The 22,295-nt window shown below is 28.6% G+C and overlaps 1 protein-coding gene and 1 pseudogene across 3 annotated transcripts; both read left to right on the forward strand.

Moving 5' to 3' along the window:
* The first annotated feature begins 1,934 nt into the window (after positions 1-1,934).
* LOC149885066 (ATP-dependent translocase ABCB1-like) lies at positions 1,935-16,978 on the forward strand. 2 transcript variants are annotated; one of them, XM_090095505.1, is made up of 20 exons: positions 1,935-3,216; positions 4,559-4,610; positions 4,705-5,066; positions 5,235-5,531; positions 5,861-5,977; positions 6,431-6,599; positions 6,690-6,800; positions 7,522-7,647; positions 9,260-9,466; positions 9,777-9,947; positions 11,480-11,998; positions 12,231-12,332; positions 12,864-12,941; positions 13,656-13,739; positions 13,847-14,151; positions 14,245-14,385; positions 14,556-14,712; positions 14,906-15,307; positions 15,464-15,610; positions 16,647-16,978. In XM_090095505.1, the coding sequence occupies exons 1-20, from the start codon at positions 3,083-3,085 to the stop codon at positions 16,836-16,838; spliced, it is 3,873 nt and encodes a 1,290-aa protein (XP_089951631.1). In that variant the 5' UTR covers positions 1,935-3,082; the 3' UTR covers positions 16,839-16,978. The 2 variants fall into 2 exon arrangements, with proteins under 2 accessions (XP_089951631.1, XP_089951632.1); XM_090095506.1 differs by lacking the exon at positions 4,559-4,610 and having other exon boundaries at positions 2,797-3,216; positions 4,937-5,066.
* A 332-nt stretch (positions 16,979-17,310) lies between these two features.
* On the forward strand, positions 17,311-21,970 carry LOC149885067 (uncharacterized; annotated as a pseudogene). Its single transcript, XR_016454880.1, has 11 exons — positions 17,311-18,748; positions 18,837-18,917; positions 19,365-19,537; positions 19,713-19,849; positions 20,030-20,101; positions 20,194-20,347; positions 20,553-20,722; positions 20,817-20,949; positions 21,189-21,334; positions 21,454-21,636; positions 21,724-21,970. The product of XR_016454880.1 is annotated as an uncharacterized LOC149885067 (transcript).
* The last annotated feature ends 325 nt before the right edge of the window (positions 21,971-22,295 follow it).

The raw sequence follows: 22,295 nt of genomic DNA on the forward strand, positions 1-22,295 counted from the left end.
CATGGGGGAAAAAATATCAAAACATTGGAAGAAGGGGATAAATGTGTCCTTGGGCTAAGTTTCTGATCATTTAATATTGTTTACCGCTGAGGTCAGTATTCACTTCTAATGCAAGAGTTTGTTTTACACTCATATTTACGGGAAAAGTTATCCAAAGTGTCTTTAACTTTTTTGATCTATAAAACATTTGACTTTTTAAAAAGTGTAATTCTTGCAGAGACTAACAATAGAGCATGATGTTCAATACCTAGTTTTTTGTTTTTTTTTCTTTTCCTTTGCTCTCAAAGGACCACCCATTGTTTATGGGGTTTTCCAGAACCAAAATGGCTACTTTTATTAGTCATAAGATTTTCTTGAAGCCATTGGTATTCTTTTTCTATAAAAAAATCATAATTTCTACCACATTGTTTTAGTTTTTTTCTTCACTTTTGAAATAAATCTATCTAAAGTAGCATTAATTTATGTTCTCCTTGCTAATTTCTTCAGTTCTTTCGTTAAGTAAATCCTTCCAAAATTGTAGTTTATCCACTCCTAATTCACGTATATTCGGGATAAGATCTAATCTTTTTTGTTGTTGTTTTTGTTTAATGAAATGTTTTGGTTTTTTTGGCAATCGTCTTTCTGGGGTAACCATGTTGCTGAGGAAAAGAAATTCTTGATTATTTTAAAAAACTCCCCAATTACTCAAACAAAATGTTAATTCTAGTTTGCACATAGTTTGTACAGGATTAAATACATATTTTAATAGATCAACAGAAAATGGAAACAAATTTCACAGTTATGAATTTCTGTCAGTTGAAGATGGAGGAAACCTCGTTTCCAACTATTTGAACAGGTATTTCAAGTAATATTAACCAACTGATTCCTATCTCGTTGTGCAAAAGCTTTTTTTGTGGGGAGTTTAAATTTTGCGGATAGGGTGTCTATCCGTAAAGTGTGTGAAAATTTCTGACATTAAAATTTACTAAACATCCACGGCAACATAAGTTTTATCTTTTTTTTTTTTTTTGACAGAGGCCATTTTTCAAAAGTTATTCAACTATTGCACAGTGAACCGCATTATAAAAGTTAGTTGGACTAAAGTTATTTCAACCACAAATCTGGTTTTTAAAATACAGATGATAGAAACTCAACTCTCACATTCCTTACTTCAATACTTTTTTTTTTTGTAAATGTTTTACATTTCGCGTAAACAGTTAATGGAAATATAGTTAACTTTATGTGCAGTGTTTTATTATCATTCTTGTCTTTAGTTGAACTTATCAAAATGAGTTCCTCAGAATTTTCTTAAAATGTTTATATACGTTGTTTTGAGTTTTTTACAGACAAGTTTGTAAAAAATTAGCTGCCGCCAGTTATCACTTCAAATTTTGTTTTTTTTTTTTGTTTGTTTTTTTTTGTTTTCAATACTAAAAATCGAGCTTTAGATTGGCGAGGGGAAAAAGATAAAAAAAAAAAATAATAACGACATTGAAGAGAAACTTAAGTTTGTCAAAAATGTAAATGAAAATTGAAAAAAATATATTATGCTATAAAAATGTAAATGAAAATTGAAAAAAATTTATGATGCGATAAAAATGTAAATGAAAATTGAAAAAAATTTATGATGCTATAAAAATGTAAATGATGCCAATTAAAAAAAAAATCAAGCGTTTTAGATCGGTAAATCCAGCATATGAGTTTAAATAAAAAAAAAAATTCAGTTTTTTAAATGAGTGGTATACCAAAGTCTTGGTTTACCTTGGTGAGCAGTGGTCTCAACTTTTAACTATCGTTAAAAATAATCTGGAATCTTTTTTTTTTTTTTTAACTTTTTAAAACATTATATTCAGGAATATTTAAGCAAATTATGGAGATGTTGACATTTCAGAACATGCAAGAAAGCCTCTCTGTATACTCTGGAAAAAAATCTGATTCATGGTGCGGAAACTTCAGCAGTGGTATTAACAATTGGTACTAAAAAGAAGCTAATTCTAATAGAAAATGTAAACAAGATGCCATTAGTAGCTGTTTAACCACCCAAAAACACTTACAAACGGAAAGGAAAAGACGCAAATGTAACAAGACGCATATGTAATGACGCATATGTAACGTTACATATGCGTCTTTTCCTATTCGTTATCTTTTTAAGGCATGTTTCACTGCATTTGGACCCCAAAAGTGAGTAAAAGAAAGCTTGCAATAATCAGAAGCTCTTTTCTCAGCTCAAGAGTTTATCCTGTGAATTGTGAATGCAAGCAAATAAAGTTAGGAACTCCCAACCAGTCATCAATCATCAATCAATCAAATTACTTATAATCAATCAATTCAGCAACATAATCTTAGAAATTTCACAAATTAAGCTTCATAAAAAAACGGGACAGCATAAAACATTATAGTTAATTTAAAGCTGTAAATTTCAATTTGTGTCATTAATAACACGTTGAGGAAACCTTTGAGCTTTCTTTATTATATTTTATATAAATCAAAAATTTTATTAATTTCTTACTTTTGTTTACCCTTTACTTTTGTAAAAGAAACGATATGAATGATCGAGTATTTCAAATGAACTTTTTACCTAAAAAAGGACCACTTTTCTTTTTCATTAAGTATGTCAGAATTTTTTTTAAATCATGCGTTTGTACCACGTGATAAAATTGTTTATTTTACGTGAGTAAACATTTGGCAAAAGAAAATACTTAAAAATCGGCTTCTATTTATTCAACTCCATTATTTCTTTCTTAATAAATGAGATGTTTTTTTGCATGTAACAAATCACTATAAATACTGCTTTAAATATATCACTTTAAATGTCACTTTAAGTAAGGAAAGTTGAAACTTTTTGTTGTTCGTTAAAAATTTTTGAGCTGTTGATTGTTTCTCGTGTTTTGATTTTTTCTGATTTCTTTGATTGAAAGTTTTTATAACGAAAAAAACTCGAATGATGTAAACATTGCAAAATCGTGGTGTAATCTCGGTTGCTGATTAAGCGTTTTTTACTTCGTGCTTTAAAAAGACAAATACAACGTTTGTAAACGAAACAAATAGATTTGTTGCACGTTCTAGAGAGTGCAGAGTTAAACTGAAATAACACGTTGCAAAAATGGTTGATATTGATAAAAAGATGACCAATGAAAATGTGATTACCAATCAACATACTGATGACACTGTGTTGTTCACAAAACAAAATGTTCTTCAAAATGACTTAGAAAAAACGAACAATGAAGACAATGCCAGGTATTCCAAATAACCAACTATGTATAAAGACTGAACTCTACTTATCGAGTTCTCGATTAAGTGTATTTTCGAAGATAGCTCAGAGGTCTGGAAACAGACCCAAAAACATTTTCTGCTTTTTTTTAATTGCTGAAACAAGTGCCTTAATTAATGCTGTTTTTAACTTCATAACCATTATTATTTTTGAAGTTTTTATATAATTTCGCTTCTTTTGAGTACCAGGTTGACATACTTTAGAAAAACGTTTTTTTTCAATGCATTAGGGATCCGTCAAATTTTTAAGAGTCTTGAGCTACCCCTAAATATATTTTTTGTTCAAAAAAATTTTAAACCTAGTGTTTTAGTATTATATAGAACAAATTAAAGGGGTAGGAGTTGGTTTTTTCAAAAATGTTGTTTTAAGAGCCATCCTAATAACCATTGTTCAAATCCTTTATTTTTTAATGATAATAGAAAAAATATTTCATTAGCGAGATTAAATCATAGTAATTAAAATTTAAGAGTTTTTATTTGTTTACGTTAATATATTTCTTTGGAATTAAAACTAACGTATAATTAAAAACTTTTTTTTGCATACAAAATTTTATAATCAGTTTTATTTACTCTACACTATTTGACTTTATAAACATTGTAACCTTTTCTTTTTTTTACAAAAGCTTCATTTCTGGAACTTGATAACATATTAAAGCTCAATTCCTGTTAAATATTTTTTTACACATGGTTTGAGGTTGTCGCACGTGGTTTGGAGCGTATTAACAAAATATGATAACAACTTTGAACTTCATTTTTTTTCATTAACTTGACCTTTAAAAACTAAAAATTTTTTTATTTCTTTTAATGAACCCTCAGTTTATAGTAAGCATCTGCGTCTCGTTATTTTTTTATTCGAGACGAGACGAGACAATGATATCCGGAATGCAATTTTTAAATTTCGAAAGAAAATTTATTGTCCCGGTTTTTAACTTTATTCCGGGACAGTTTATTCGTCAATTTTTTCCGGTACATTTCTCGTCTCGTTATGCTTGTTCCGGTTCATTTCGAGAAAACGATTCCGAGACGCAGACCCTTAGTTTATAGCGCGCAAATTTTCTAAAAGTTATGGCTCGTAATTACACAACAATTTTAAAGAAAAAAAAATCCTTGAGAAAAAGGAATTTAACAAAGTGTATTTCTCCTAGCCACTTCTGGGCTTATTATCGATATAATTCAGTAAAATAATTGCTATATAAATTGGTTTTAGTATTGAAGTCAACTGTCTTTATCTAAAGTAATGATAGATGTATGATATATCTTCATAAAAAATTACATAAATGAGGCTCCTAAAAAAATTTTTTTTTTTGAGGTTGTCTAAAAAAGAAGATGAAAAAACCGCTACCGTTTCATTTTTTTCTTTGGTAGGTTTCTGTTTCTCTTTTTCTTCTATTTAAAAAACTAATTTACTAGTATACTTAAACATGAAAAAATCTTTTCGTTTTTTTTTTTTTTTAGTTTAAATATGCTGATGCTTTTGACTGTCTGCTTATTTTTTTGGCAACGATTGCATCTATTGGAAACGGGATAACACAACCTGCATCTTTTATTATTTTTGGAAAAGTAACTCAAGAGTTTGTCAAGTTTGGTGTTAATGATAACTACAGTATTTTAGATTCAATGAAGACTTTTGCTATTTATTATTGTATTCTAGCCTCCATCATGTTTGTTTGCTCTTTTTTTCAAGCAGCACTTTGGTCAATTTCTGCTGCTCGCCAGGTTTATAAAATTCGCACAAGTTTTTATGCATTAATTCTTCGACAAGATGTTGGTTGGTTTGATATCAATGATCCTGGTACCTTAACCACAAGGCTTTCTGAGTAGGTATCTCTCTCTCTCTCTCTATTTAAAAAGGTCTATATATATATATATATATATATATATATATATATATATATATATATATATATATATATATATATATATATATATATATATATATATATATATATATATATATAAATATATATATACATTTTTTCTTCAAGTGATCTTGTAAAAATTGAAACAGGAATTGGAGATAAAGTAGGCATGACACTATCAGCATTGGCCATGTTTTTTGGGGGTTTTGGTGTTGGCTTTTTTTACAGTTGGAAATTAACTCTTGTTATTTTGGCTACTTCACCAGCTGTAATGATTTGTGGTGCTATAACAGGAAAAGTAATTGGAAGCTTTACCACACAAGAGCAAACAGCATATGCTGAGGCAGGTTCAATTGCAGAAGAGGTTATAGGTTCCATAAAAACTGTTGTTGCTTTTGGTGGTGAGCAAGGAGAAATAAAAAGGTATGCAACTGAAGAAATAAGGTTATATTTCAAAGTCATGGTCATAGTTTTTCAACAAAATAAAGCAGCATAAAAATTTAAGACAAGTTTTCAATAAACATCATGAAAACCTGTAATTAATACTGAAATATAATATTAATATAAAATATTACTATTACATTTCAGTATTATTTTATATCATTATTACAGCATTCTATAATATTAAGTGTATTAAAATTATAAAATAATACTGAAATATGATAGCATTATGGAATACCTCATATGACAAAATGGAATTTATCAGTAATATTTTAGTTTATTAACTTTTAAGCATGATTTTTAAAAATCAGATACAATGAAAAGTTAAGTGGAGTTCAAAGAGCGGGAATCAAAAAGTCAGCTTTTGTTGGAGTATCTCTAGGGATGTTTCATATTGCTGTTTTTGGCTGCTATGCATTGGCATTTTGGTATGTTTCTTGTTTTTGACATTTAATGATTATTTACAAAGAGATATAAATTAGTTTATTTACATGTTTAAACACATTTATCTATAACAAATATAAATTATATTTTTATGAATTTATTTATATATTGTGCTGAAAATTAAAATCAGTTTAGATATTTTTTTATACTTGTAATATTTATGTTGGCACTATGTTTTTATCTTAAAAGCAAGGAATGCTTTGAATTGGTGAAGTAGATCTTTGAAAACTATAAATTTACGGAAGAGGAAGAAATTCTTTTTCATTTAACTTGAGTTATTAATTTTCAAAGATGAATTATTAATTTTCAAAGATGATTTAGATCTTTTCATTTTAATGTTATATGTGTCTTTTTATAGTATATCATATCAATATCATTTTATTAGTAGATAATTTAAGTTGTATATCATTTTAAAAGTATATATGTCTTTTTATTAGGTATGGTGCTAAATTAATATCAAACAAGGAAATAAATGCAGGTGATTTGATGGTTGTGTTTTTCTGTGTTATGAGTGGTGCTGCTAGTATTGGTCAAGTGGCTCCAAATTTTGAAGGTGTAATGAGTGCAAAAGGAGCAGCTTATGTTGTATTTCAAATATGTGCCAGGGTTTGTATAATTTACACTTTAATAATCTTTTATTATATTTTCTGCTTTAATTTTTTCTAATACTATAACTTAAATTTACCAATTTTTTAGGAACCAGTAATTGATTGTTTATCAAATAATGGTGAAATAAAGAATAGCATCAATGGAGAAATTACATTTTCAAATGTTCGCTTTAGTTACCCTTCAAGGCCAGAAATTATGGTACTATTTTAGTTACTATAAAAATTTAAAATTTCACCTATGAATAGACTATTGTCTTAAAGTGAGTATATCAAGTATTAAAAGCTAGGAGTATTTATAAACTAGTCACATAAATCTTGTTGCAAAAAATGAAAGTTGAAATTACAGAGTTAATAGGAAACAATGAAAATAAAGAGGTGGCAAAAGTGGTTTACTTTTATTTGATTTACATCAAAGTTATCAACTGAAAATGAAAAAGAAAGAAGAAGATTCTAATAATAAATACACTGACACAATATTCAATATAAACAAATAATTTGGGTGAAGGAATTTGAAGCTTGTCTGAAAAGAGAACTTGATTTAAAAAAATCCTTACTAAGCACAGGTTTTGAAAAAAAAGTGCTGCAGATTTGCTATTTCAATTGTTTCTTTTCACTTGAGAAAAGTATAATTGCAGTATTGTAATCATACTAATACAATATTTTTAAAAGTATTTCACTCTTAATGAGTTTGACAGATTCAGTTTAATTAAGCTCTGAATTTTACAAACTCATGTACTATTAGTGAAGGCATAAAATTTGGTGACAAAATAGTAGCACCAAATGATGGCTGTGATATTTAAAATGAAGTGAAATATCGTCATGCCAAATGATAAGTGTGCCAAATGATAAGAGCAGGGCAAGTTTAATACTTATGCTAATGCATCAAAATTTGTTTTCTGCAATTTTTCCTCTTATAATAGATTCTTGATGGGTTGGACTTGGTAATAAAACCAGGATCTACTGTTGCACTTGTTGGAGAATCTGGATGTGGCAAAAGTACAATTGTCAAACTTGTTCAACGGTTCTATGATGTTGCAGATGGCTCTGTAAGTATATATACACTAATAATCAGTTATTACATATATACGCCACATTAATTACATGATTAAATTAGTTGTTTTATTTGATTTCACTCAGATTAGTCAATCCTGTATGAAGACAGTTCTGAGAATCTGAACAAAGCTGAGAATCATTATACTCATCAACAGTTTTAGTTTCTTTAATGTCTCAAAATTGATAACAGTTTTGAAAGAAGCATAATGATTTGATATTTACTAAAGCGTTTACATTTATTTTAGTCAGCCTTGGACTTTTATTTTCTTTATGGATATAGAAAATGTAAGTTTATAGTAAGCTAATCTACTCAGTCACTGTCTCCTCAGTCAAAATATTTGTGTAAAGAGGAAATGGCTTGTTTTTCATCCAGCATACAGTTATAAAGTTTAAACGATAACAAACTAATGGTATTGTACTTTGGGCATAAAACTTTGTATAAATCTAAAGAGTCAATAGATAAATTAAATTGATAACATTTTGTGTAATCTTGATGATTGTTTCTTTAAGTTGGTAGTCAACTTTTTCCAAAAAGGGTGAAGTGCTTGTCGGGATCTACAGATACTTGAAATCAAGAGATATGCTTACAGATTAAACACCATTTAAATCAATTTTAAAAGTTCTTTGTGTTTAGTTAATCTTTATTAAGTAGAGTATGGAATTATACTAATCAAAAAATATATATTCCAATGTGCTTCATTATCACTTTAAAATGTAATCGTAATTGACTAGGTTAATTGTCTTCATAATTTAGTTTCATTAATTTTAAAGTTAATAAAAGTAAGAATCTGAGTACAAAACCTGAAAAGCTTTTGAAAAGGTTTTTGATCTTGGGTTTTTGGGTATGATTTTTTTTTTTAGTGAAAATAGTAATGAATACCTTGCATGGCTTTATTTTGTTGCTACAGGGGGATGAGAAAAGGGGAAAGGTGGGCTACTGCTCACACTCTCTAATCAAATTTAGAAAAATTTTATATAAATAATAAATTAAAAAATGTTTGTTAAGTAAATTTTTATGTATAAAGCTTTAATTGTGGCAATCTACATTTACAAGCCTTGCCCCAAACCTTGTCAATTTGACTGATTTTTACTTTTCTATTATCTTGAATATTCAATAAAAAGTTTTGTAACTTTGGTATATATTTGGTATTGGCAATAAATAAATTTTACATTAATTACTGATAATGAATACATTTGCATCAATTACTCTTAATATTTACAGTACCAAGGTGTTGTTGTAATAAAAAAAGAGTCAAGGATGCCTACCTGAGTCAAAGAATCAAGGTGTTAACAGAAGATTCAAAAAGCCATAAACTCATTCAACCACAGAATGCTAGAAAAAAAAAATCAATTGTAACATTGAAAACAGTTTCTACATGCTTCATGACTCCATAGAATAAAAGTTGCATTATCTAAAATGAGTTTTTGCGACATTTCTGCAAGTAGCACATTAAAAGCATTTTTCAGAAAGTTGTTTACAATTTGATGCGAGATAACAAAACAAACTGTGAGCAAAACAAACTCTCTGAAAAAAGTTTGGGTGTTGGAGAGAGTGAGAGAGATATAGTTATTAAAAATTTTGTTTTTAAATTTTTGCTTGCTTAGATCCAGTTTGATGGCCAAGACATAAAGAGTTTAAATTTGAAAAGTATGCGTGCAAATATTGGTGTTGTGAGCCAAGAACCTATTTTGTTTGACATGACTATTGCTGAAAACATACGCTTTGGTGCAATAAACAAAGTATCAAATAATGATATTGTAGATGCTGCAAAAAATGCCAACGCTCATGATTTCATTTCTGCTCTGCCTCAGGTTAAATGATGTTTAACTAGTTTTTTGTGCTGTTATTATTTATTTATACTATTTTTTTTATAAGTTAACTGCATGAATGGCATTTATTAGGGATACAATACATTTATTAGGGATAAGATACATTTGTTAAAGATACGATACATTTTTTAGGGATATGAAACATTTGTTAGGGATACAATACATTTGTTAGGGATATGATACATTTATTAGGGATACGATACACTTATTAGGGATACGATACATTTATCAGGGATATGATACATTTATTAGGGATACGATACATTTATTAGGGATACGATACATTTATTAGGGATACGATACGAGGGTTGGTGAAAGAGGAGCTCACTTATCTGGAGGTCAGAAACAAAGAATTGCTATCGCTCGAGCATTGATCAGAAATCCAAAGATTTTATTGTTTGATGAAGCAACATCAGCGTTAGATTCTGAAAGTGAAAAGATTGTGCAGGAAGCTTTAGACAAAGTAAGATTAAAAAAATAACTTCAAATGTATACATTCTAGTATGAGTTTTTTTTTCACACTATTATTGGTGAGAGAAGAAATTTTAAACTCTGTTCATAACAAAAACCTTTTGAATGGTGTTGTTTTGAACAGAGTGTTTTGAAGAAAAAAAAACTTTTCTTATTTAATTTTTAAATGAAGTTTTTGTTTAATAAATATAGCAAAAAATACATTTACCAGACCTATAGAGCTACATAGCTAGAAAAGTATTCTCAGCTCTTTTCAGTATCTATGTTCTCTTGTTTACCAAACTTTTTTTATTATTGTACTACTAAACTAAGCCAAAAATGCTAAACAGCATTAAGCAACATAATCTGTCTCCCTCAGTTTTTGTCTTTTACACACATGCTTAATATCTTTCATAATGGATTGTTATAGTTATTATATTTTGCAGTCATACCTTTACAACATTACTGGCTGCACAATGACTCAGTTGATTAATATAAGCAGGTGGAATTTTATCCTGTTCTTCCTTTAATTATGTGAATTATTCAGCTTGATTTGAATATTTATGCTTTTGAAGTTGATGATCTAGTATTTTCCATAAGTGTTCTATTGGATTAAAGTCTGGTGATTGTATAATTAAGGTGATCTTTGGCAAATTAAAGTCAAGCCTTATTCTTTTTATTGATTATTGGCTTTTAATACATATATAAACAAAAACTCCTACATCATTTAGTCTTTTTGCAACAGTACTATGACTAATATTAGCTAGGTTTTCATCCATTAGCTTGTGTTCTATTTTGGCAGCAGTTTTGTTGCCATTTTAGCAGTTGATTTGCATTTAATGATATGATCTACTTTGTAGATCATTTATTTTAAATGTTATTCTCTGTCTTTTACTATGTACATGATCTTTTAAACCACATGATCTTTTAAACCACATAATATTTTTCAATAATATTGTTTATGGTTGGGTTCACCAAATGAAACAACTTTTTGATACAATTTTTCTTCCAATTTGGATTTGCGTTTTTTTGTGATTTTGTGTATATTGAGCAATGTTTATGTTCTCTCAATCTTCTATGAAAAAAAAAAAATATTTTCAACACACCAGATGTGTCATTTAAATTCCTACTGTGTCAATAGATATTACATGGGCAGAAACTTTTTCATGTGTAAATATAACAGTTATAGTAATAAATATGTTCACAAGCATAAATGATATTCTTTTGCTTTATTATTTTGTTTCCTATTTCTCATACTAACATTTCATAAAACACAAACACATATTCTCATTCATTTAAAATGAATGAGAATACAAAAGGTCTACATATATTCATCTGTGTGTGTGTGTGTGTGTGTGTGTGTGTGTGTGTGTGTGTGTGTGTGTGTGTGTGTGTATGTGTTTATATCTAATTAGCCATCAATATCTCTTTTTTCCTTTTCAAAATTAATTGTGTTAATAACATATTTTTGATAAAAAAAGTTTTAATTTAATTTGATTGGATATGAAGTAAAATACAGTTTTTTCATAAGTTTACTTTGTGTAGGTCAGGAGAGGAAGGACAACAATAATTATTGCTCATCGTCTTTCAACAGTAAAAAATGCTGATGTTATAGTAGTTGTTAAAGATGGAAAAGTTGCAGAATTTGGAGCACATAAAGAGTTATTATCTAGAAAAGGTCTCTACTACCAGTTGATTTTAGTTCAGAAAAATCTGGAAGCAGAAGATTTAGAACTCTCTATTGATCTTAATGAAGAAATGGGTGATGAATTAATGGAAGGTTTTTCTGAAGGCAACAAAAAAATGGATTTAACAGAAAAGATTCAGTCACAGATATCACGCTCACTTTCTGTTGAAGATAAATCAAAATCATCAACGCTTGTTACACAAAAAGAAAATGATAAGAAAACAGACAAAGAGGATAAAGTTGAACCTGCTCCCATTACTAGAATTTTAAAATTAAATGCAAGTGAATTGCCATATCTTATTTCAGGAATGATTTTTGCTGCTATAATTGGTGCATTCCCTGTTTTATTTTCTTTAATTATTAGTGAGCTAATCAAGGTAAGCAAGCATGAATATTTACTTTTCTCAATGTAAAGAAAACAGATAATTTTTTACATTTAATTAAAATTTCATTTAAGTATGATATTTTTTATTTATCCAATTATTGATAAATATTTTGGTAAGAAAAAAAAGTTTTATGATTCACATTTTTTTAAAGTAATCTCTTGCTCTGAAGGTCACAAGGACTGGCGTTTCTGAAGTTTTAATGAGTTTTTTATTTTTGTTATAGATATTTTCAAAGCCAGCTGATGTAATTCACAACGAATCTAAAAAATGGTCCCTTTACTTCTTAGGATTGGGATTTCTTGATTTTGTTGGGTTTTTTCTTTCAGTAAGTATGTCCATTCATTATCTTCCTTTTCCTTTCACATCTTAAAAACCCTTTATTTTTCATGCTGGTGTCATTTTAAAATATATCATTAGCACAATAAGTTTTTAACATCATTAGCACAATAAGTTTTTAATCTTATGATGTAAATGCAGGTGTTTTCCTGTGGATGGTGCAGCATTTTCTAGGAGTTATTTAAAATGATTTGAGTAGATGGTTGTATGGGAATTACTTTCATTATTGTGATTAACAGATCTATAAATATCTGTGATATCCTCAATGCCATCTGCTTCAATGCCAATGTTGTGAATAAGAGATATTTCACACTACATAACAAAAATATAAACTTTATTAAAACTGTAGTTTTTAAAATTTAGAAAAATAAAAAAACTCATGATTAAGCTAAAATTCTAAGTATGTTACAACTTGTTAAGTTGCACATAATTTATGCATTTTTTCCTAATAAAACAACTTCTTTGTGACATTTTTCAAAATATTTGCAGTGTTCTTACATGTTTTTTCTCTGATTATTAGAACTTACTATTTGGAATTGCTGGAGAAATTTTAACTCGAAGGTTAAGAAGAGAAGCTTTTACTGCAGTTCTGCGTCAAGTAATCCTCTATTGTTTTTAGTATTAGTATTTTGATTGGCAAAACAATTACCTTCTCTTTAGTAGCTACCACAAGCTTGTCTTTTTTTTTTTTCAAGAATCAAGTTGAAGTTTACTTTTTTTTAGCTGGAGTAAATAATCCACACTTAACAGTAGTCTGTAGAAACCAATAAAATAAAAAACTTCTTAATGCTAATTTAGGGTACTTCTGCCATTTGAAGTCGGTGTCATTTTTGCTAAAGCATGATTACCATCACAGTTTTCCCTTACTGTTGAAATGATAACCCAAGCCCAATCAGAATTTTATTTCTTTTAGGTTAAGGCATAATCCAGTAGTATACAGGGTCTGGGATAATCCAGTAGTATCAGGAATAACGCATAATCCAGTAGTATACAGGATTTTATAAGATAGAGTGGTATACAGGATTTTGCGGGATAGAAAAGTATACAGGATCCTAAAGTTTGGTTAAGATATTTGAGTTTTACTTAAAACTAAAAAATAATTAAGCATTTAGAATTGAAAATTATAAAAATGTTTCACCTAAAGGTATCTTATTTTTATTCTAGATCTAGATACAATAATCTTTCTAAAAGTCATAAGTATGTTTGTTTAGTTCAGTCAACACAAATGTACTTCGTTGCCATCTAAATGCACAAATGGAACTACAGGCCTGTCATTATTAAATGTATTTTAGAGATCGTTTTTTATTTGTAGGATGCTTCATTTTTTGATGATCCAATGAACACAACAGGTGCTTTGACTGTGAGACTTACTTCTGATGCATCTGCAGTGAAAGGGGTTAGATCTAGACATAACAATTTTTGATATTTTTTTATTTAATTCTTATTAAGTGCAATGCCCTGTAAAATAAGAGTTTTAATTCTGTTACTTTTTATTTTAACAAGGCAACATCTTCACGACTTAATAGCATGACACAGATAGTTGTAATGGGAATTACATCACTTGTCGTAGCATTCTACTATAGTTGGAAGCTTACCCTTTTACTGCTTGGTTTTGCTCCAGTTCTTTTAATTGCAGGCGCTGCACATATGAAAATATTTTTAAATTTTGCTGCAGAGCAGAACAAGCATCTAGTTGATGCAAGCGCCTCAGCACAACAAGCCATTACAAATATAAGGACTGTAGCCTCACTGGGCAAGGAAGTTTACTTCATTGATGAATTTAAAAATAAACTTTATGGGCCACTCAGGTAAATTCAAATAACTTTTTTTGCTCCTCTTTACAAATTGGTTGTTTAAATAAGTTGCTGAGAATCAATTACAACACTGTTTATATCTTTAAGGAAATCGATTTGCAATTCCTTAGCTTATGGAGTAACATTTGGTCTATCTGGTTCAGTTATGATGTTAGCAAATGCTGCTGCATTTACCCTTGGTGGAAAACTTGTTCAAGATAAAGAATTGGGTTTTTCAGATATGTTCAAGTGAACTTTTTTTTTTTTTTGAACAATGGTTGTTAATAAATCTTTGTTTGAAGAAAAAGCAGTATTTATTCGTTGCAAAGAGATAAAATTTTGTTTTTAAAACTTGCAGAATCCTTTTATTTGTTTTCGGAGAATTCTTTATGTAGCTTCCTGAGAATTCTGTGTTTTAGGGTTATTTTAGCAACTGTGTTTGGTGCACTCATTGCTGGTCAAATTTCATCAATGGCGCCAAACTTTGTAGAAGCAAAAGTTTCTGCTGCTCGCCTGTTTAAGCTTCTTGACCGAGTTCCAAAGATTGACTCATTTGAGAAATCTGGAGAAAATTTGGTGTGAAAAATAATTAAGCTTTTAATTTTGATTGAAAAAATAGTTTCAACGTTTTTTTGTCTAAAATTTATTTACTTCTTTATACAGATTATTTTAAGTTATTTTCTTTTGTTTCTATTTATTACTATTATAGATGTGTATTGATAACTAACATTTGAGTTTTTTTATTGATTGGGCTTCTTTGTTTTTATAGACTTCAGCTCGAGGGGAAGTAGAGTTTGATGATGTCGAGTTTAGTTATCCTGCACGTCTTGATGCTAAAGTATTAAATAAGTTGTCACTTAAAATTAAATGTGGTCAAAAAGTTGCTTTAGTTGGTTCATCTGGTTGTGGAAAAAGCACATGCATCGGTCTTCTTGAAAGATTTTACGACCCCCCCAGTGGTGTAATCAAAATTGACGGTGTTGACATAAAAAAGTTCAACTTGAAGTCATTGCGTTCATCTTTAGGGCTTGTTTCTCAAGAGCCGGTTTTATTTGCAAGAAGTATAAAAGAAAATATTACTTATGGCTTAGAAAATGAGGTTAGCATGGAAGACATTGAGCTAGCTGCTAAAAAAGCAAACGTTCATGGATTTGTGTCCAACCTGCCAAAAGTAAAAATTGCAATTTTTGATTCAATAGTTGTAATGATAATCATTCCAGTATTTGTTAGATAATATAATTTCAATATGATTTCAAGATTCAATAATGGAAATCATAATCCTTTATATTGCGATTCAAGATAGCTTCTTTTTTTTTTTTTTTGATAGGGCTATGAAACAGAGGTAGGAGACAAGGGTACTCTAATATCGGGTGGGCAAAAGCAAAGAATTGCTATTGCCCGTGCTTTAATTCGAAATCCAAAAATTATGCTACTTGACGAGGCTACTTCCGCCCTGGATTCTGAAAACGAAAAGGTCTAGTTTTTTTTTTTTTTTTTTTTCTTTAGATTAATTTTCTTTTTAATGTCTAAATAAAATTTACCTTATGAAAGATATTCATGAAAAGATATTCATGAAAAGAAGTCTGCTATTTACTAAGATATTTTCAATTTATATGTAATAAACCTTGCGCAATTTTCGCGTATTTTTCGCAGTTTCATGCCTAGAGTTTTTTCATAATCAATATCCTATTTTTACTAAATAAATTTGCAGATATTTTTTATTTTATTTATTTATTTTTGCTGAAAAGAGAGGTCTAAAAAAAAAAGAGAGAAAAATTCAACGCAGATGTTGCTGAGGAAATTCGACTGCTACTATCGATAAGGCTGAATCCGTTTTTGTTTGTTTGTTTTTTCTCAAAAAATCTGTAGAAGGTAGTTAACTAAAATGTTTTCGAATTTAAAAAAATTTAGAAACTTTTATTACACTTTTTAAAGATATTTTATTGCTGATTGCAGTGACACCACCAATAACAAAGGTGACTATTACTAAGGTTGTGCTTACTTTAATTACTATCATCGTACGATGATGGTAATCTTAATGGCTACTCTGTGATAACTGATCACTACGATGGCAGTGAAAAAAATTTTTTGGATGGTAATGATTATTAATGATAGTGATTAGTATTAATAGTATGATGGGAGTAGAGATGGCGATGATGATGATGATGATGATGATGATGATGATGATGATGATGATGATGATGATGATGATGATGATGATGATGATGATGATGATGATGATGATGATGATGATGATGATGATGATGATGATGATGATGATGATGATGATGATGATGATTGTGATGATGATGATGATGATGATGATGATGATGATGATGATGATGATGGTGATGATGTTGATGGTGATGGTGATGGTGATGATGGTGATGGTGATGATGGTGATGGTGATGATGATGATGGTGATGGTGATGGGGATGATTAGTTTTACTATAGCGATAATCTTTTTTTTTTATGATAATGTTTTAAATTTTTTAAAATTCTTTCAAAAGATCGTCCAAGAAGCATTAGATGCTGCCACGGAAAACCGCACTTCGATTGTCATCGCCCACAGACTCTCTACTATTCAGAATGCCGATGTGATCATAGTAATGCAAAACGGACAGGTAGTGGAGGTAGGAACACATTCTGATCTTATTGCTCGGAGAAATGTGTACTACCAATTAAATCAAGCACAACTTTAAAACGTCCGCAATTCGTTGCTGCGGAATTTTTTGCGCTTTAACATTTTTATATACTAGCTTATTTGTGGAATATACTTTACTGTTAAATGGCCTGTTTTTAAATTTTCTTTATAGATATATTTATTTACAAAAATGAGTTTCAAGTTATGTAGATTTCTTATAGTGATAAGGTTTTTAGTTTAAAAAATGAAAAATTGTATAAAAATTGTCTTTAGGAAAAGTCTTGTCCGTTAACAAAAAAAATTGTTACATATTTGTTACATAGTTGTTACATGGTTGTTACATTGTTGTTTTCTTTTTTTAAAAAATATAAACATTCGAGAATTTTTCAAAAATGGAAATTTTACTATTGTTTTTAATTTTTTATTGCTACTCTTATAAAGCTAAAGTAATATGCATTAGATTGGAGTGGTATACATTAGATTGGAGTGGTATGTGTTAAATTGGGCTGGTATACATTAGATTGGGATGGTTCTAGAAAGATGAAATCCTAGTTTTATAAATTGTTTATGAGCTTACAGTTTTCTAAGGAGTGTTGCGTCATTATTGAAACAGAAAGACGTTTGATTTTCTTATAGGTGGTGCACTCAAATTTTTCTGTAATTACAACTGTTGGTTAAATAAAAAATTTTTTTTTTAATATTGTGAAATTGCAAACTCTTACGACTTACCGACTTCACAAAGCTCTCAATTTTAAGCAAAACATTCAACAATTTAGGTGCACTGCAAAAATTTGTTTTGTTAATTTAACCAATTATGTTTGGTTAAGTAGAAAAAAGCTACAAACCTGTTTGGTAAAACAAACCAAATCTTTTGTGAACTTTACCAAATTGTTTTTGTTATTTTAACCAAATTATTTGGTTTGATGAAGTTTTACTTTTTGTCTTTGCGCAAAGTGTAACAAATTTATTCGGTTAAATTTACAAAATTTTATTTTGTTATTTTCACCAAAAGCGCTGACAGGATTGCAAATAATAGGAGAAAAAAACAAGATTTTGTCGCCATTTTTTTTCTTTATTAATTCTTAGGCATCGTAGTTTCAACAGAACACAAAAATTTATTAATGTCACTATAATTATGATTAACTGTGCTTATTGTGAATATACTGCAAGCTCCAGCAACTCTTAGAAATGTCATTTAAAAGTTTTCCACAACAAACTTAGTTATGGCGAAAGATTAATTTGTAGTCAGGATGGTTGTCCGATTGAATATAATCCTTTTCAAAGTCTTGCAAAACATATTGAAAAATCTCATCAAGAAGTTCTTGAAAGACCTACTTTTAAAGAAGCAGATATTACGCAACGATGTTTCTCTTCGAATAACTTGTCTTGAGCTGTTCACTGTACCGAACCTGTTTGGACTGATAATATGTCAAATTTTGGTATTAGATTTGATGAAATCGATGGTATTTTCGAAGATTCTGCTAATTTTATTTCTAAACTAAGAAGTTATTCTAATCTGCCCCTAACCACTACATTAAAAATTGTGCATGCATGTTCAGACTTTGTGTCATCAATTGTAACAGGAATTAGTAACAAAACCCAAGTAACTTTTGTAATGATTCTTCCTCTAACCTAAAAGTCTTAACTTTTTTCCTATTAGTAGTCCATTTTTATATTTTTAGAGCTCCTGGATACCAAAAAAATAGGATGAAGTAATCTTTTTTTGGCATTCAAATCCGGAGTCCTTTTTGGGACTCCGCATCCCTGAATCTTAGATAATGAAAAATTGTTTTTCTGTTACTTTATTTTTCTTTATTTTTAAAGTATCATTAAAAATGAAGGATAAAAAAGGAAGAAGTAGAATGCAATGTTTCAAAGGAGATTGTGATTGTGATTGTGATGAATACACAAAAGAGAAAGATTTTGATTTGTGTGCCTATTGTGATCATGCACCAGTTTTACATAAAGGTATTTTGATTAAGTATTTTTATATAATAATGTTTCTAAATAATTATGGAAATATCACATATAGCACAATTTTTTTTATCTACTATAGTGGAAGATAATTTCAATCTTGATGAAGATATTGAGTTAGCTCATTTCTCTAAGACCAATTCAATACAGAACACATTATCCAGTACTTTTATTATTTTTATTACTTTTTGTCTTGTTTCAAAATTCACAAAGATACAATAAGTTGTGAAATGAAAAGCAGATCATTATATAGTCAAATTACTTGTTACTTGTTTTTATATTTTTAATATTTCATACATAAGATTTTTTGAAAAAACATACCTAATGTTTTATAAATAATATTTAGCTTCTCTCAGTATGTCTAGCATGTTCTTCGAACTTCAAAACTGTACAAAAGAAAATGGAGATGCTACTTTTAGTATTTGTCTTACATATTAAAAAAAAAAAAGTTCTTCAGTGGCTATAACATTTTTTAGTAGCTGTAACATTTTTAAATTTTTGAAAAGAGTATACTTAAAACACTTGATTTTTTTAATGTTATAATGTTTCTCACTCTTACAATACTAGTATTACTGTTTGCAACCCATGTGAATAATGATTTTGATTATAGAACCAGCTATTTTGAGCCGAAGTGAAATAGACTTCAGTTCGTACAATAACAAGGTAATGAGCCCATTGAAAAAACATTGCATACAGCAAGCTAATCCATTCCAAGATTCAACTTATAAAGTAGTTTCTGCATCAAAAACTGTACTTCATCATAAAAGAAATACTCTCTTTGAGGTTTGATGTATTTGTCTTTATAATGTTTAACTATAACTATATAATTCCTGTGGAAGAAAATGTTATAATACTTAATTAGCAATATTGATAATGTATCATTTGTATCATAAATATGATAATTTTTTAAGTTATGTTTTGTTTAGTAACACTGTAATATTATTTATGAATTTAACAGAATGGCTTAGCTCCGATCCTAAGTTCTGCACAGATGGGATGATTGTGTTAAGTGCTTCAAATTTGACCTTTGCTTTACGCAACAAATTGGCTGGCATAGTAGTCAATCATATTATTCAAAGGAAAGGTTTACAGTAAGTAAAAAAATTGTTTGGTTTTCAAATTTTTTAAAATATTATTGTCAATCTATTACTACAGCAAAAATATGTATCTGCATTACTCTATACTACCATGACATATGAATATATGTCATGGTAGTATAGAGTAATGCAGATACATATTTTTGATACATAAATCGCTTTCAAATTGTTTTGTAAGTGTCGTCCGACTAATGCAGATGTCTGTGAATCAGCAAATGCCATTATTGCACATTTTCCTTCAGAAAAGATTGTAAGTAACTTTCATAGCTATCAGTTAATGTGATCTTTATGATTTTTAATGAAACTGTTAATGCTATTTATGTTTAATTTCTTCTTTGTTAGGAAACATGGTATACTGCTCCTACAAATAAAAAAACTATAGCTGGTGGAAAATTGACAGAAAAGCTTCGCAACACATGGCGAAATATTAAATCAGTGGGTATTTAAAAAAATTCTAATGACCAACAATTAATTAAAGAACATGATATTAGTGATGGTATGCTTTATATGGTTTAGTTTTTATAAGTAGTATATTGTGTTTTATATTTTTAGTAAATTTTGTATATATATATATAATTAATCATTGAAATTTTGTTTGATAAGTTATATTTTGATAAAATGTATATTCATCTTTGTACAATTTTATATCATATAATAGAGAAAATTTAAGTTTTTTTTTTTACATTTTAAAATTTATATAGAAGAAGAAATTCAAGATGACCTTAATTGGCTTAAATTTAAAAGTCAACCATGGACTGCAGTGTGCCAGAAATGGAAATCAACTTCGAAATTTAGGTTGAAAAGTTTTCAATCAGGCACCAAAGACATTCAGAATTCTAAACTTCTTTTGGATCTAAAAGCAGATGCATTGGTAAGTATTTTAAATATTTGTTATATGTTATTACATGTCTATATATTACTGACTATATGTTACAGCAAATACAAAACAATGTATTTTTTTATAGGTAAATATCGATTTTACTCAATTAAGCTTGCAGAAAAACTATGAGCATTGCAACAACTTTTTGTTTCAAAAAATCCCATTACATGCAAAAAAATTGATAGGCCAAGTTGCCAAGAAATATTCCATGCAAGATGGTTAGTTTTTTTATTTTAAATTCAAATTTATGATTAGCATAAATATATTAATAACAGCTTTCAATCTGACAGATTGACAGTTTTGAAGAGGGTGGAAAATTACCTATGTACATTAAACTGAAAATAAAAAAATTATATATATACCTTCATGTGGATATATATATATATATATATATATATATATATATATATATATATATATATATATATATATATATATATATATGTACATATTATAGGGGTAGAAGATGAGACTGCTGCTCTTTTGGCTATTGTACGATTGACATGCTGCAAACGTTCCGTACGTTTATGTGAAGAAGCAAAGAGAAAATCCTGGATTTCAAGTGTTAAAGAATGTGGCGAATCATTTCTTTTTCTAGCCAATGTATGTATATTAAATATAAATAAACTATTAAAATTTGATTCAAAATTTAAAAAATTTGATTCAAATAATTATTTTGTTACCTACATTGCTTAATTATTATTATTTGTTTATTTTTTCAGTCAGTTGAAAATGCTGAGCAGACAATTAATAACATTAGGATATTATATAATGACCTGAAGCTGACACTTCAACCTTTAGTTTATGCTGTACCACCAAACATTGCTGTTGTTGTGTACAACAATCACAGGTGGTCATTTGAAACCCCCATGAAAGCAATGGATTTTTCGTTTAAATTGATTCAAGTGAGTTTAATGTTATTACTGATATTTGCGTTCTTGCGCACAGATTTTATTGATGATTCTTTATCATTTTCAATTATTTGTCTTTAGATCTTGGATAAGGAATACAATACTGCAAGTTTTCCAGCTTGGATGTTTTTACAAAAATTTATATATCGTTTTAATTGCCCCGATTTTGACGTATCGTGTCCGAAAGCAAATGAATTGGCTTCTGAGTTAAATCTATAAGTCGACTGTATAAATAAAATAATATGTATAGATAATTATACTATAATATTACAAATGGAAATATTATTTGTTTTTTAGAGTTATATTACCTATAATTTAGTTTTTTTTGCGAGGTATTTAAAGTTCCGTTTTGTCTTAGAAAATAAAGACAATTTATTGGTTAACTTTCCACACACAAAAAAGGTAATTTTACGGAAATTTACCCAAATATTTGTTTATCTTAACAAAAACATTTGGTGAATATTTATGCACCAAATATTTTTGGTGAAATTTACAATATCATTTTGTGAAATTTACAAAATAAATTTTACTAAATAATTTGGTTACTTTAACAAAAACATTTGGTGCATAAATAGTCACCAAATGTTTTTGTTAAAGTAACCAAATTTTTTGTGAATTTCACAAAACGTTTTTTGCAGTGTGTTAAATATTAG

This window comes from Hydra viridissima, unplaced genomic scaffold (genome assembly GCF_058129835.1).
Source record: "Hydra viridissima isolate aposymbiotic clone 2 unplaced genomic scaffold, HvirCarnegie_v1 scaffold_8, whole genome shotgun sequence".
NCBI classification, from domain to species: Eukaryota; Metazoa; Cnidaria; class Hydrozoa; order Anthoathecata; family Hydridae; genus Hydra; species Hydra viridissima.

Excerpts from the sequence above, each read along its gene's own strand:
- LOC149885066 (XM_090095505.1), top strand. The coding sequence starts at position 3,083 with ATGGTTGATATTGATAAAAAGATGACCAATGAAAATGTGATTACCAAT. Across the intron at positions 14,152-14,244 it reads AAACTTTATGGGCCACTCAG|GAAATCGATTTGCAATTCCT; the intron begins GTAAATTCAAAT and ends TATATCTTTAAG. Across the intron at positions 14,386-14,555 it reads GGTTTTTCAGATATGTTCAA|GGTTATTTTAGCAACTGTGT; the intron begins GTGAACTTTTTT and ends TCTGTGTTTTAG.